The 16,173-nt window shown below is 42.7% G+C and overlaps 1 protein-coding gene across 2 annotated transcripts in view; it reads left to right on the top strand.

Annotated features, from left to right (window-relative positions):
- KIAA0355 (KIAA0355 ortholog) overlaps nt 1–16,173 on the top strand; it is a 288,245-nt gene that overhangs the window by 177,370 nt on the left and 94,702 nt on the right. For both annotated transcript variants that reach the window (XM_029608369.1, XM_029608370.1), the window contains exon 4: nt 9,961–10,101. In XM_029608369.1, the coding sequence (XP_029464229.1) occupies nt 9,961–10,101 (141 nt within the window). The remainder of the gene's footprint in view (nt 1–9,960; nt 10,102–16,173) is intronic.

The raw sequence follows: 16,173 nt of genomic DNA, 5'->3' as shown, positions 1-16,173 counted from the left end.
GGAAGCCGGGGGGACGATACGCATGGTTCCCTTATTTCTTCCACAGGTGGTATTCTCCTTGCACCGGGACGTGGAACTTCCTTCCCTCAGGAAGGAAGTTCCACGTCCCGCTTGCCAATGGCTCCGACCCCCGGAGGGGGTCGGAGCCATTGGCAAGCAATCTGAGGAAGGTGGACGTGCACGGATCTTTTCCACCGGTAGTTGGGGGTGTCAAATGATATCGAATTTCTACTCACCTCTTTCTGGTTTGTCAGGGCCAAAGGAGGAGTAATAGGGCCTCCAAGGCTACCGTGGCTTGCTGGGGGAAGGAGATTTTAGGGTCCGCATAATTCCCTTTGCGGTAAATGGGTCCAGCGAGGGCTCAAGGGCCGTTCGACGAGGTCCCAGGCGGCTTCCTGGGATAGTGTATGTGGATCTCTACACAGGGGATTTGCAGAGCTGTCTCTTAGAATCCTGGTATACTTTTGCGTGTCATTATATTTTGGATGTTCGGGGTTCAAGGGATGGCAACTTCGGAGCAGGTGTTTTTAGAGCGGGCCTCTCCGGATCCCACCCCAAGTAATATCAGCTCTGGTACATCCCAGGAGTCTGGACTGATCCGGTACGTACAGGGAAAGGAAAATTAGGGCTTACCTCCGATAATTTTCGTTCCTGTAGTACCAAGGATCAGTCCAGAGTCCCGCCCTCTGTTCGGAGAGTCCGCTGTGTTTTTTTCTGTTATGCGGATGTTGCATGATTTTCTTATTTGAGTAGCTATATGCTAATTTCTTTCCGGGGTTAGTCTCTCGTTGGGGACTATGGGCCCGGGGTTCCTCCGGTTACTAGGCCGGGGGTTTTTAGTTACTGTTTAGTTGTCAGAGTTTCTGCTTTGACATTGCGTTATACTGACAGGCTGTGGGTGGCACCCTGGTATATATAGGGGAGCCTGACAAGTTTGGCTCTGTCTCCATCTGCTGGTGCGGAGGCACAACCCAGGAGTCTGGACTGATCCTTGGTACTACAGGAACGAAAATTATCGGAGGTAAGCCCTAATTTTCCTTTGCACAAAGAATGGTACTTTCCAGGTTTTCAGGCAAATCCAAATAAAACTAGGTGCCATCAGTACAAAAAGAAAGATTAAGTGGCTGGCTCAATGACGGTAGTGCTCACTGCCATGTGGGAATGACCTGGGTTCAATTCCTGGGTCAAGTCTTCTGCTCCCTAGGCCAATGAAGAGGTGGATGCTCTGGAATGTTATCCCCTCTTTTAAATGTCTCTGCTCAGTTCTCCTCTTTGGTGTATCTCCTGATGGCACCATGCACATTGGGTGTAAGGGCATATGGACAGTAACGAGTATACCCTTATTGCTGATGTCAGTGTGAAGTATATACTGTAAATAGCTGGCTATACTTCAGGAAAGCTTTTTTCCAACTTTTAGCCTGAAACACACACACACCAACAGTTCTAAAGAAATATCCCCTGGAGACCAACACACTCAATAATTGCTAAGGGGTGGGCATGAATCCTGGTCCATGGCAGTTCTTGTGATATATTTATTTATTTATTTATTTATAATTTTTATATACCGACATTCTTACATTAAAATGCAAATCATACCGGTTTATGCCATCATTTTTCCTCAGGCCTGTTCTGTGCAATCAGTTGTTACTCTTTTTATTTATTTTTTTCCTCCTGCGAGCCAGACTTCTCAAGTTTGCCATCATTATCTATTCTCTGCCTACAGGATAGCGGTAAACCCATGGAAATTGTGGGGGGAGTAAGGGAGGAGTACAATTCTAGCACGATATGCAGGGGTTCTTTATCCTGATGCTGTCTGCCAGATACTTTAAAGGTTGCCAGATGTCCGGAAGTAGACAGTGTTGCTCTCTGTCATCATGGGACCAGGCAGGAAGCGCTCTTGTGCATCATTTCCTCTTGGCTGCCAAATGAATGTAAAATACCTGTTTATGTAGATTAGACGAGTATAGCTTTTTCTTTCCAACGCCCAGTAGAGAACAGGGAAAGGACTGGAAGTACAGTGTGTTTCTCTGCTGACGTCAGCTGTCTTCTTTTTATGATGTGAAAATGCATACGTGATATCAGTGTTTGCGTATGATGTCAGCAGGGACACGGTGTCATTACTTTCAAAACATGACATATGGGCCACACCAAAAGATCCCACTTGCTGGTTTTGGCTTGCCAGCCATAGTTTTCTCATTGCTGATCTGTGAGAAATGAGTTGGTCGCCATCTATTATGTCTACCATTAAAGCTTGAAGAAGCACACAGTATTTTAACAGTTTGTTATTGATGTTATTTATGTGCTGTATTCAGGGGTGGCCAACCTTTCATGTACCAAGAGCAAGAAATTGGAATGCACAATAGCAAAAAGCTTCACATTAAAAAAAAAAAAAAGTGAGGGGGGAGATGGGAGTACCCCCTTCCAACGGTATTCCTTTCTTAATCCCCTAACCCTGGCTTCACAATTCTCTCTCTAACTCACCCTGTTCCCATTAGTCTCTCTCGAACCCCTTGCAAGTTTCTCTTATACCCTCACTCTGTCCCCCAAGTCTTTCAGCCCTCCCACGCTCTCCCCATCAGTGTGTCTCAATTCTTCTACCAGTCCCTCTCTCAATTCCTCCACCCTGTCTCCTACAGTCTTTCTCTCCTCCTTACCAGTCTGTTGCCCCACTCTTTCCACACCAGTTTCTTAATCCTCTCTCCCTGTTCTCACTTGTCTCTGACCTTCAACTCCCTCTTTCCCTTGCCCATGCTCTGCCTAATGTCTGTCTTTCTCACTCTTGTCTGTCAGTCTTTCTTAATCCCCCATCCTGCCCTACTAGTGTCTCTCAGCAGTGCCAGTATAATATTCCCCAAACCCCACAAGAACAATGATGGGTGCAGGGAGTACATTAACATTCCCTTCCCACCACTTGTGCCACTTTTATCCTCTCTTCACCCTCTGCCCTCATACTCGCTTCTCTGTCCCCACTCCCTAATGTTTGCACTTTCCTCCAGTGTCCTCTGTGGCTCTCTCTCATACACCCTCGCCATTATCACTTCTGGCTCTCACACCCCCACCAGCTCTTCTCCAACATTCACCTCTTTTGAAGTCAGTCCTCCCAAAGCTTTATTCTATTGTGGTTCCTGCTCCAGTCCTCCTCCTCCTGTTCCTGCAGTGCTGCTCAGTTGCCATATGGCCAGAAGGGAAAGAGCCACATTTTACACATGAGAGATCCAAAGGTTGGCCACTCTTGCTCTATTTATATATACATGGTATTATCAATATATAGTAATATACATGGAAGGGGAGCTAGATAAGGTATACAGTACAGAAAGGTTGGTAGTTCTCTTCTCCAAAGGCCTTATTTGAAGTGTGTTTGTGACAGGCACAAAACCTGGAGTCAAGTTTGCAAAGCATTATGGTCGTAGCGTTGAGGCTGCAGTGGACGATGTAATTAAATGAATGTCTTTTGAAGAGATGGATTGGAAAATGTAAATGGAAAATCGTGTTGAAATGTTGCAATGTCTTCCTGGCCCTCATCACCACTGTCTTTGATCTATAGCAAGGTCCTGTCCATCCCTGCTGAAACTGCTGTTCTGCCAGATATTGTTATGGAACAATGCCCTATGGGCTACTGTAAAAAAACAAAAAACACTGTTCTAACTTAAATAACTTGTATGAACTTAACATTTTAGAAAAGAATGTGCATTAATCACTATATGCCACTTCAGATAGAAAACCCTTTCAAGAATGGTCTCTGAAATATAATGGCCTTACTTTTCAATCAACAAGTAGCTGCATGAAGCACCTGTCAGGAGCAGAGGAGTATTGTCATATGCTATTAGGCTCTAAAGACTGTACACAATACAATAATGACAGAAGTAACATTTGTTCTCACACCAAAAATGTATATAATTGCAGCTTAAAAATAAACAAATAAGGTCAGTAGTAGTATAAAGACTAATACTGCTGTAAGTAAAGCAATGAACAAAGAGCTGAAAGGACAGGTGGGTTGAACAGCTTTTTAGCGAGATGAGTGCTGTTTACAGTGTAAAAACATAGATTAGTACATTGCCACGAGACACATTCTGCGCACTTCCTACATATCTACATCATGTGGGTAGAACAGGAATCAGGCTTTCAGCTGATGGGGCTGTAATGCATTAAAGTGTCATGGAAATACAGTGGTCATTTCTCTAGCAGATTTTACCTTATGTGCTCTAGCATATTACAAAAGGATATTTTTACAGATTTTTCACTGGCTCTCCATTTCCAGCTGATTATTTGTCCCATTGGAAGATGTGGTGCTGGTGCACAACTGTTTTCTGTCTGCAGGCTAGTACATGAGCCCAGTTCTTGAGGGCTGAAATGGAGCAGAGTTTTAAGGTAACCAAGCGGTGTAAGTGTGCACACAACTGAACATCCATGGTGGATATTTAGAAAAATGGATCGATGTTATGTGCTTGCTTCTAGTAATCTTTCCGCTTAATTTTTTTGAGCAGTTGGCATGATGTTTGTATGTGCATAAAGGTCTGAATGATTTTTAAAAAATGTGCTGATCTAGTTTAGTTCAGTTTATTAAAAATTTGTATACCACATACATCATAGAATTTAGAAGTGGTTAACAAGCATAGCCGTGTATAATAAGCATAAGACAAAACAAAAATCAATTTCTTACAGTATGGGATTAGACATAAAAAATAGACAGCAGTGTAGTCCTTGCTCAGTAAAGATTTAAATATATATATATGGAGGTTTTAAGAACCTTTTTGAAAGACTTTATGCAAAGCTCAGTTCTAACTTCATCAGAAAGGGAGTTCTACAGTATTGGACCTGCTGAAGAAAAGGCCCTGTCCCTGGTTATGTTTAAGTGGGCCATCTTTACTGTTGGGACTTCAGGCAAATTCTTTTGGGCTGATCTTAATGACCTAGGTGGTCTATAGATTCTCAGCACAGAGCTCACCCAACGTAGATGGTCCAGGTTTGGCAAGTTGAAAATTGCAGCTAGTTTGTAAAGTATCCGCCACTTGACTTAGAAGCCAGTGAACGTCTGCCAGAACAGGTGTGTTATGGTCACGCATTTTAGAACCAGATAGAACACATGCTATGGTGTTTTGAACTAGCTAAAGTGGACAAATAGAATTATAAGGGAGACCCACATATATTGTGTTACCATAGTCCAAGCTGCTAAGTACCAGGGACTAAAGGACTGTTCAAAAGTCCTGAGGATCAAGCAACAGGTGGAACTTTAACCAGTCGTTTAAAAAATGAGACTTTCACAACAGATTTTATATGCGGCTCAAAGGACAGTTAAGTGTCTAAGGTTACCCCAAGACTGCAGACTTGCTGGCTCACAGGAATATCATGATTATAGAAAGAAAACTGAGGGCAGATTTTTATTTTTTTTTTCAAGAAACATACTTAAAATAAAAATGTTTTTCCAATATTCAACTGGAGTTTTATGAAACAACCATTGGTTTACTGCAGACAAAGGGAAACATGCTTGAAGGTTTCTGACCAGGAAGATGAATATGGAATGAAAAAATGGGCATCGTTAGTGTAAATTTTGTAATTTACACGGAGTACTGAAAATTTTACACAAGGGTGTGTTGTAAATATTGAAGAGGGTGTCAGACAAGGTGTGGAACCTTGGGGAACACCGGTCAAGACTGGTTTCTAGGTAGTACATTTAGGAAAAGCATGTATCTGAGACCTGTTGTGAAGGAAAGATTTGAACCAACTAAGGCCAGCTCCAGTAATCCGTAGGGTTTCTAATCCGGTGAGAAGAACTTCATGGTTTACGGTGACAATGGCAGCGGAGACATACTCTGCTCCATTATCAAAGCCTCTGATAATTGTGTCATTGCTGGATAATAGAAGTTTCGGTACAATGCAGTTTCCTAAATCCAAACTGAAATTTGCCCACAAAGACAGGTTTTTCAGTGAAATCAGACAGTTGGGAATGGACAGTACTTTCAATGACTTTAGAAATGGCAGGGATGAGACTGGACAGAAATTAACCAGTATGGTTAGATCAGCATTAAGTTTCTATTAAGATTGGACAGACAGTTGCTTGTTTCAAAGAATCAGGAAGGGAACCAGTAGTGAAAGAGAAGTTAACAGTCAGGCCGATACAGTAAGTCGTGCAGGAGAGCCGGTGAGCGCCCGCTCTCCCGACACGCGCCCAGACCACTCTCCTGGGCGCGCGATTCAGTAAATAAAGATATGCAAATTAGGGCCCACGGTAAAAGAAGGCGCTAGGGACACTAGCACGTCCCTAGCGTCTCCTTTTTGACAAGCGGGGGATGTCAGCAGGTTTCACAGCCGACGCTCAATTTTACTGGCGTCTGTTCTCGAACCCGCTGACAGCCATGGGTTCGGAAAATGGACGCCAGCAAAATTGAGCGTCCGTCTTCCAATCCGCGGGCAGATTTTTTTTTAATTTTTTATATTTTGGGGGCCTCCGACACTGGAGTAACTAATAGGCCCATCAACATGCATTTGCATGTTGCGGGTGCTATTAGTTTTGGGGGGGGGGGGGGGGGGTGGCGGCCACGTGTTTTCAATGCACTAATACCCCTTACTGTATAAGGGGTAGAAATAGTGCATCGAAAACGCACGGCCAAACCGGAGCTAAAGGTGCGCTCGGCCAAGCGCACTATACTGAATCGGCCCGAATGTCAGTTAAGATATCACAGGTGGTTTTCAATATATATATAAATGATTGGGAAAGGAATACGACGAGTGACGTTATCAAATTTGCGGATGATACAAAATTATTCAGAGTAGTTAAATCATAAGAGGATTGTGATACATTACAGGAGGACCTTGCAAGACGAAGATTGGGCATCCAAATGGCAGATGAAATTTAATGTGCACAACCCTTGCTGTAGTTACACGATGTTAGGTTCCATATTAGGAGCTACCACCCAGGAAAAAGATCTAGGCATCATAGTGGATAACACATTGAAATTGTCGGCTCAGTGTGCTGCAGCAGTCAAAAAAGCAAACACAATGTTAGGAATTATTAGGAAGGGAATGGTTAATAAAACGGAAAATGTCATAATGCCTCTATATCGCTCCATGGTGAGACCGAACCTTGAATACTGTGTACAATTCTGGTCACCGCATCTCAAAAAAGATACGGTTGTGATGGAGAAGGGCAACCAAAATGATAAAGGGGCTTGAACAGCTCCCCTATGAGGAAAGGCTGAAGAGGCTGGGGCTGTACAGCTTGGAGAAGAGACGACTGAGGGGGGATATGATATAGGTCTTTAAGATCATGAGAGGTCTTGAACGAGTAGATGTGACTTGGTTATTTACACTTTCAAATAATAGAAGGACTAGGGGACATTCCATGAAGATAGCAAGTAGCACATTTAAGACTAATCGGAAAAAATTATTTTTCACTCAACGCACAATAAAGCTCTGGAAATTGTTGCCAGAGGATGTGGTTAGTGCAGTTAGTGTAGCTGGGTTCAAAAAAGGTTTGGATAAGTTCTTGGAGGAGAAGTCCATTAACGGCTATTAATCAAGTTTACTTAGGGAGTAGCCACTGCTATTAATTGCATCAGTAGCATGGGATCTTCTTAGTGTTTGGGTAATTGCCAGGTTCTTGTGGCCTAGTTTGGCCTCTGTTGGAAACAGGATGCTGGGCTTGATGGACCCTTGGTCTGACCCAGCATGGCAATTTCTTATGTTCTTATCTTCCATCAGTGCATGAAATTATCTTTGTAAATCTGTAATCAAGTGTAGTGTTTTTAATCTTAAAATATTTTGGTAGTGCTAAGTTATTCTGAAACTGTAAATAAATAAGATGATTGGAAAAATCCATGGTTTCTGCTGTTAAAATCTAATTATGCAGCACTTGCAAGCAAGCATGTTAGAAACCTTAGCTTAGATATCCTGTCAGGATGCATGAATTAAACCAAGCTCTAAAACAATGCATTTCCTGAGAAAATCAAACAAGTTTTACATTTCATCCACTTTTTTTATTACAATAAAGCCATTTATTGTGTTGGGTACAGAATCATTGCTATCAGCTTTTCCCTGCTAAAAATAAATTTCTAAATATGTCAGTCTTCTGTTTTGTGCTATCACTTGACATGTATTATAAATGGGAACAGGTTGGAAAAACGTCTTCCTCTGTCTGCAGTTTCCTCTTGTTCTTGGTTTTCAGCCCCCTCTCTCTGTCCTTGGCCAGTGACCACAGATTGCTGCTCTGTCCTGTGTCTGGTGCATATGCACCCTGAGTGCTGGGACTCCCTTCTCCCCAGAGGCTGTGACTACTACCTCTGCAGCATCCTAAGGCTCAGTCTAGGAAGTGAGCCCAGATCTCTAGGATACAGCAACATATGCAACCTTATTGAAAAAGGGTATTCAATTCCAGTAAACTGAAATCTTGATAGTGTGTTCTGCTGCTGAAAACAATTTTAGATTCCAGTTTGTAATTTATTTGTTTAAAAAACGTATTACATGATCAAAGGTTCTTGGCAAGGTATATAAAAACATACATATTTAAAATGAAAGCAATAAGCGGATCATGTACAATGCTCCTTGTTCAAATTCATAAATTGATGTTTGCTGCAATTAAATATACCTGGTCATATTCAGAGCCTCTGAATGGCACTTTCTACCTCGGACTGCTTAATTATTCTGACCCCTGGAAAGCATGATCTCCCTCAACTTGCTCAATTATTCCATCCATTTTATATTCCTCATATTCTGTAACAGACCAGGCTTTATGCTTTCAAGGGGCTTTTAGACTAATTATTCAGATGACCCAAATGCCTATTCAAAAATAGCATTTTTAACTATATCCTAAAAGTTCAAATGCAAGGTTTAGTACATACATCATCTGGTAGTGAATTCCAGAGCACTGGACTGACTACTGCAAATGTTCACTCACATGTTTTGTCTAAATGCATTAATCAAGGTGAAGGAACATCTAAAAGGTTATGGCCAAGGCCTAAGTGCTCAAATAGCCTATAGATCTTTAATAGTGTGCTGATATATGGTGGAGTGTCATGTCTTAAGGGTTTATGAATAAGTATGAGAATCTTAAATTTAATTCTCCATCAGACAGACAGGCTGTGCAGAGATTGTAAGATTGATGTAATATGATACATAGGACATACCTCTTAATATTCGGGCAACTGAATTTTGGATGACTTTTATGGGCTTTCAAAATGGACTGTGGCAGCCCAGTGTAAATTGAAATGCAATAGTCCAAGCTGCTTATAACAAGTGCTTTGCAGCATAGTATGAAAGTTGTCAAAACTCAGGGATGGTTTCTCTCCTTAATACTCATAACTTAAAGAATGACCTTCTCACCACTGCTTAACCTCTTTTAACCTTTGAGTCTTAGGTTAGAGAGCAGCTGTGCTCATACCAAAGACTCACTTTTGAAGTCTCTTATAATGTATGCCATTAGTTGGTGTGCTAGTACACATATTAAGTTTGACTGGTAAAACAAGTTCCTATATTAAATGATTGAGTTCATCCATTTTTTTATTTTTGTTTGGCATAGTCCTAAATTTTCTATTTATATCAGATAGTCTACCCCCACCTCCCCAATCTCTTCTTTAACGCCTGTTAAAGGTAAATGAGATCAATAGTAGAACAGCTGAAGTAGCCATACTGGTGCTGAAGAAAAAATGGATTCTTTGCATTTTGTAATACCTTTTATTGGACTAATATAAAAATTGTACAAAGATGAAGATATATATGAACTTTCAAAACCAGTGGAGGGTTCTGTGAGTCAACATCTAAAGAAGGAGCTTGTGTGGTCTCATTCTGAGCTAATGACAAGGACCAGTAAACCAGTTAGATCTGAGTCGTACTTCTGGTCTAATTGTATGCCTTTCTAGTTCTGTTCATCTTAAATGAATAACCCCCAATTTGGGGACCTTGTTGCAGCATTAACTAACCTTTTTGGTCTGTGTATGTTAACAGAATATGCATCTTACTCCGTTACAGGCAACGTCTCAGCTGCGAGAAAGAGGTTGTGATGGCTGTGTGGCTGGAATTGAAGTGCAGCAGCTCTTCTGTTCACAAAGTGTGGCAATCCCTGAACACCAACTAAAAGAGCTGAACATGAAAATAGACAGTGCTTTACAGGTTAGTGCCTGACAGTGTTACTGAATGTAGTGCTTAACAAAACCATTGCTTATATGGTTACAGTAATAGTTTGTAGAGCATAGGAGATGACAGAAGAAGAAGACCAAGTGGTTCATTCAGTCTCCTATGATTCCAAGAATATTTCTCAGCTGTTAGCCATAGAGTGTGATCGCTTGTAGGATATCATTCCTTATCCAGAAATTTGATGCAGTTAGATCCGGGGTGAGTGTTGTAGCACATTTCTAATGCTTGTGTGTAAGATACCAACCCCTGAAATTTGAAAAAAGGAGCAGAAACAGCTAGAATGATTAGAATCCAGATCTTCATGGGCCAGCAAGAGCTATGGATGCTGCAGAGGCAGTATTCAAAGCCCTTGGGGGAATCATGGTGGTTAAGGGCAACACCTGCTGGCTGAATTAGAGCTTATGTTACAAGGTTTTGGGAGAACGCCTTCATGCATGGTTCCTGGCCTGAAGACCATTGCTGTAATAACCAGACTAGGAAAAGTGGGAGGGTTTATTAAATTTCTAAATAAAATAGGGGGAAAATCCCCAGATTTTGTGAATGATGGCTCATGATGCCAGAATCCACCCCTGTTCTGATTGAGCTGGAAGAAAAATGAAAAAAGGACTACCAGGCCAAGAGAAAAAAAAAATCCAGGAGTCCAGTGCACAGTTCCCATCCTCTACAGCGAATCTCTTTTATCTACAAGGGCATTATCACCTCCTTTATCAGGTGCTTGGTGAGGTCTCACCTGGAGTACTGTATTCAGTTCTGAAGCTCATATCTCAAAAAGGATAGACACAGAATGGAGGTGATCCAGAGAAGAAGGTATGGGGTCTGTACTTGGAAGCTTTGTGAGGAGAGGCTAAAGGATCTGAATATGTATATCCTGGAAGATAGGTGGTGCAGGGGAGATTAGATATAGACCTTCAGATACTAAAAGGTTTTAATGCATGAACTTGAATCTTTTCCGTTGGAAAGAAAACAATAGAATTAGGAGTCACAAAATGAAACTTCAGGGGGGATGACAGAACCATCAGAAAATGTCTTCAAGGAGAGGGTGATAGATGCCTGGAATGCCCTTCCAGAGGAAGTGGTGAAGACGAAAACAGTCAAATAATTCAAAGGGGCATGGGAAAAACACTGTGGATCTCTAAAGGCTAGAGCAGTGGTTCTCAACCTGTTTTTGGCCGGGACATACCTGACAGATGGTTCTCACATGTGTGACACATTGATCATATGACCGTCACGGGGCTTTATATAAACATACTCTCTGCATCCAAGGGAACCCCCTCGACCCCCAACAATGGGTCAGAACAGAACTAGGTCATTACTCATACAACTCACCATACAAAAAAGATGTTCTGGTAACATCTTAGTAAAAGCAAAATAAACTTCCTTTACTACTAGGTACAATAGCCTTCCTTATGAAAAGTCAATAATTTACCACTAATGCATATCCTATTGAGAAAACGCAACAAATAAGATTGATACAAATGCCTACATGCTAGTAAAATACCTCACCTCGGTCACACACAAAGCCAACCTTCACCAAGGACAGACCACAAATTATAAATTTGGAGACAGAAACTGCAATGGAAAACCAAAAAAGCCACTCTGCATGCAGTGTAAATCTGGAGAAATGGAAACAAATATAGCACCTAACAGACGGGCCGATACAGAAAGAAGCGCGGAAGAGCCGGCGAGCTCCTGCTCTCCCGACACGCGCACAGACAGTGTCCTGGTTGAGCGATTCAGTATCTGCCCACATGCAAATGAGGGCTGGCGGTAAAAGGAGGTGCTAGGGACACTAGTGCGTCCCTAGTGCCTCCTTTTTGACAGAAGCAGCGGCTGTCAGCGGGTTTGACAGCCGACGCTCAATTTTACCTGCATTGGTTATCGAACCCGCTGACAGCCACAGGTTCGGAAAATGGACACCGGCAAAACTGAGCATCTGTCTTCCAACCCGCGGGCCATGAGCAGATTTTAAAATTTTATTTTTTTTTATTTTTTTACATTTTTTTATTTTTGGGGCCTCCAACTTAATATCACTATGATATTAAGTTGGAGGGTGTACAGAAAAGCATTTTTTTCTGCTTTTCTGTACACTTTCCTGGTGCCGGCCGAAATTAAAATGTGCGGCTTCGCTGCACATTTTGCTTTCTGTATCGCGCAGGAATGACTAATAGGCCTATCAACATGCATTTGCATGTTGCAGGCGCTATTAGTTTCGGGATGGGGGGGGGGGGGGTTGGCCGCACGTTTTCGACGTGCTATTACCCCTTACTGTATAAGGGGTAAAAATAGCACGTCGAAAATGCGCGGCCAAACACGGGTTAGCAGTGCCCTCCGCTGGAGCGCACTTTACTGTATTGGCCCGAGAGTCCCAGGATCTGCAATAATGCACACAAACTAATCTGCACAAAGTTACACCTGCATTACGGCATAGACTCCAACAGTAACAACCCTATCTATGAAAAGTTAACACTACAAATATTAAACCAGGCCCTAAACACCAATATACTTCCTATTAGGAAAACAGAATAAGCTAAGCTGCTATAGAACCTCACACAGAAATAATTGTAAAACTATACTAATTAATGTTTCAAAACAGCTAATGAACAGAATAACATCAAAAATTAAAAACTCATAACAATTATTTAAAAAGTTGTCCAAATACCAATTAAATATTTCAAAACAGACAGATTACATAATACCCAATAATTAAAATGGCAGTCAATCAAGAAAAATAAATTTAAAAAGGCACCTTTACTTACCATCTCCAGCAACTCTCGTACTCCTTTTTCTTCCAGGCCAAAAGCACACACCAGAAGCAGCAGCAGCTGCTGAAGCTCTATCCTCACAATCCTCTTCTTAGGGCCCACAACCAGTCACTTACCCATACACGCGCACACACCCCAAATTAGACCCCGCTGGGTGGCAAGCAGTCTTGGTCTCTCACGCACACACCAGTCATCTTCCTGACCAGTCTCTCTCTCACCCAGTAACACATCACCTCTCTAACCAGTCTCTCTCTCAATCACACACATGCTCTCTCTTATATCTGGGATCTGGGAGAGATCTCAGATCTGCAGGAAAAAATCTTCTGGAAGTCCCCACAGTGAAAGCAGCGGCGTTAAACATAACAAGGCAGAGAGCTTTCTCCGTCGCTGGCCCTATAATGTGGAATGCCTTGCCAGATTCTTTAAGATAGATATCTAGCCGAAAGGAATTTAAAAAGGCATTAAAAACCCACCTATTCTTGGAAGCATTTGGGAATGTAGAACTGATTAACTAATAGCAAAACATGCCATGAAATCACATTGCATTTACACATTTAACGGTTAAAAGATATCCTTAACTGCCTATTAACTTACCTGATTTTTCTTTCTTTTAGTTTTTAAAGTAATGGCCAATTATCCTTATCTTTAACTCATTCACTTTTATGTTTATTGATTGGTTTTTAAAAATTGTATTTTTATTCAATTCTGTTTACATTTTATTTCCTTCCAAAGATATATTTTATTTTTGTTTGATTATAATTATGTTACTGTAAACCGCTTTGGTCAATGTCATATTGGTAAAACAGTATATAAATACGTTAAATAAATAAATATACAAGCTCAAAATCACACACACATGCTCTCGCACCCATTGACACTCACACACACCAGCTCACACCTACACACACCAGCTCACACCTACACACACCAGCTCACACCCACACATACACCAGCCCGCACCCTTTTATACCCACATGCACACCAGCCCTCATCCAGGCTCCCATTCACACTCACACTCCCATTCTCACATGCATGCACCGGGCCTCACCGTCAAACCTCTTTTCCTTCGCTGCAGGGATGGGCTCCAGTTCCGCCGTGGCTTTACTCCAGCAGGACTTTTTTTCGCCGCCAGGGGGATGAGCTCCCGTGGCAGCCTTGCTTCATTGGGGGTCGGGTTTCCTCGGCCTCGCTTCTACGCTGCACTCCTCCCAACCACCCAGCCTATGCTATGTCCTTTCTACCTGCCTTACCGGCCAATCAGAAGCTTCCTCCCTTCTTTCTACTCCCACTGGCAGGTAAAAGGGAGGAGGCTTCCGATTGGCCTGCGCGGGGGCAGGAAGAATGGAGGAGGCTTGCCATTGGCCCGCAGGGGCAGGGAACGGGGAAGCACAAGCGGGGCAGTGGGACACCAGGAGCCGCAACACACCTGCCGGTGCTTGGCGACACACTGGTGTCCCAACACACCAGTTGAGAATCTCTGGGCTAGAGGATGGAAATGAAGAAAAACATGCATGCGGCGGGGGGTAACTTGCTCTTAGCAGAAGGCATGGAGATTACTACCCTTAACCGATAAGCCTTGATTTTTTTAATGCAACATTGCTCCCCGCTTTGATGGTAGGGGTGAAAAGGGGAATTGGATTCAGACAACAACCAAAAGGGCCCCAACTTCTACGGTCTGGGGTACCAATATGCAGACATAAGGGAAAAGCACAGGACTGCTTCTACAGCCAAATCTTAAGTAAAGCACGTCAAGGAGCACTATCTGAATTTTCAAGAAAACTCGTTACCTAGTAAAAAAATGTTGCTAGTAGAAGTTTTGTGGGTTATCATAAGGCTTGGTGATAACTGCACAGAGCGGCAGTTACTACCCGTAAGAGAAACATGGAAGTAGCATGCACAGAGTGGCAGTTGTTACCTTCAGAAACTTGCTGGGCAGACTGGCTGGACCATTTGGTCCTTTTCTGCCATCATTACTATATTACTGTATGTAGAACTTGTGTGTGCCCTGATGCACATATTAACTTGGTATTATAAGCTATAAGCATTGTAAAGATCTCCCCTGTGCATCATGTTAGTGGAACACTAGTCACTATTAGACTTGGCCCATAACCTTGGAGTCATCTTAGACTCCTCTTCTCTCCTTTTTTACACATATTCAAAACACTGCTAAAATGTGCTGTTCCTTTCTATATAATATCACCAAAATCTGTCCATCCCTTTCTGAACACACTACAAGAACTCTTATCCACTCTTATCCCTTCTTGCTTAGACTATTGCAACCTGCTCCTCACAGCTCTCCCAGTGAGTCATCTCTCTCCACAGCAATCCATCCAGAAGTTGCTGCACCCATATAACCCCTCTTCTCAAGTCACTGTATTGACTACTTATCCATTTCTGATTACAGTTCAAGCTCTCTTTCTCACCTACATGAGCCCTCACTCTGCAGCTCTTCACTACCTCTCCTCACCCCTCCTCGAGCACACTGCTTTCCACTCGGCTGCACCATCTTGCTTAGAATAAACATCCTGAGCTGTTGCGTCATGCACCCTCTCTTATTAAATTCCATCTAAAAACCCATCTTTTTGTGGCTGCTTTTAAATCTTAACCCCTGATTGTCCCGTTTACAGCCTCATTAATTTTTAAACATTTTTTCTCCTAGGACAAGCAGAATAGTAGTCCTCGCAGATGGGTGACATCAGATGGAGCCTGGCATGGAAAACTTTTGTCAAAGTTTCTAGAACTTTGACTGGCACACTGAGCATGCCACTATTCGCGCGTACACGAGAGGACCCCCTTCAGTCTCTCTTTTTTTTTTTTTTTCCATGGTGATAGTTGCCTCGCGGTTTTTGGAGCTCTGCTCACAAATATGTTTCCTGTTTAAAAGCAGTATTTTTTTTGTCCATCCTACGTCAGGTCCCCCTTCTCCAGTCAGTGCTTTTTCCATCGAGGTAGGTATTTTTCTTTTTACCGCCGCCTTCCGATCGATTCCCAGCGTGTCACTCCCAGGTGGCCGCCAGCCATCGACTGTTCTGCTAATTTTTATGGCGCGGTCTGGTTTTCGTTGGTGCCCCCATTGCCCGCGGACCATTTTCATTACGGATCCGCATGAGGTCTGTATCCTCTGCCTGGGGCATCACATGACTTCTGAGGGTGTCAGCTGTGCAATCAGATGACTTCCAAAGGGCCATCGTACTTGATTAGATAAAATGGTGAAACTTTTTGGGCTAAAGACGTCTGCTCCATCCACGTCTGCTTCCGAGTCTCCGCCCGGGGGTTGAGGAGAACT

Source organism: Rhinatrema bivittatum, chromosome 7 (assembly GCF_901001135.1).
Source record: "Rhinatrema bivittatum chromosome 7, aRhiBiv1.1, whole genome shotgun sequence".
Classification (NCBI taxonomy): domain Eukaryota; kingdom Metazoa; phylum Chordata; class Amphibia; order Gymnophiona; family Rhinatrematidae; genus Rhinatrema; species Rhinatrema bivittatum.
Note: the sequence above shows the minus strand (reverse complement) of the source record. Positions and strands in the feature narration are given on the sequence as shown.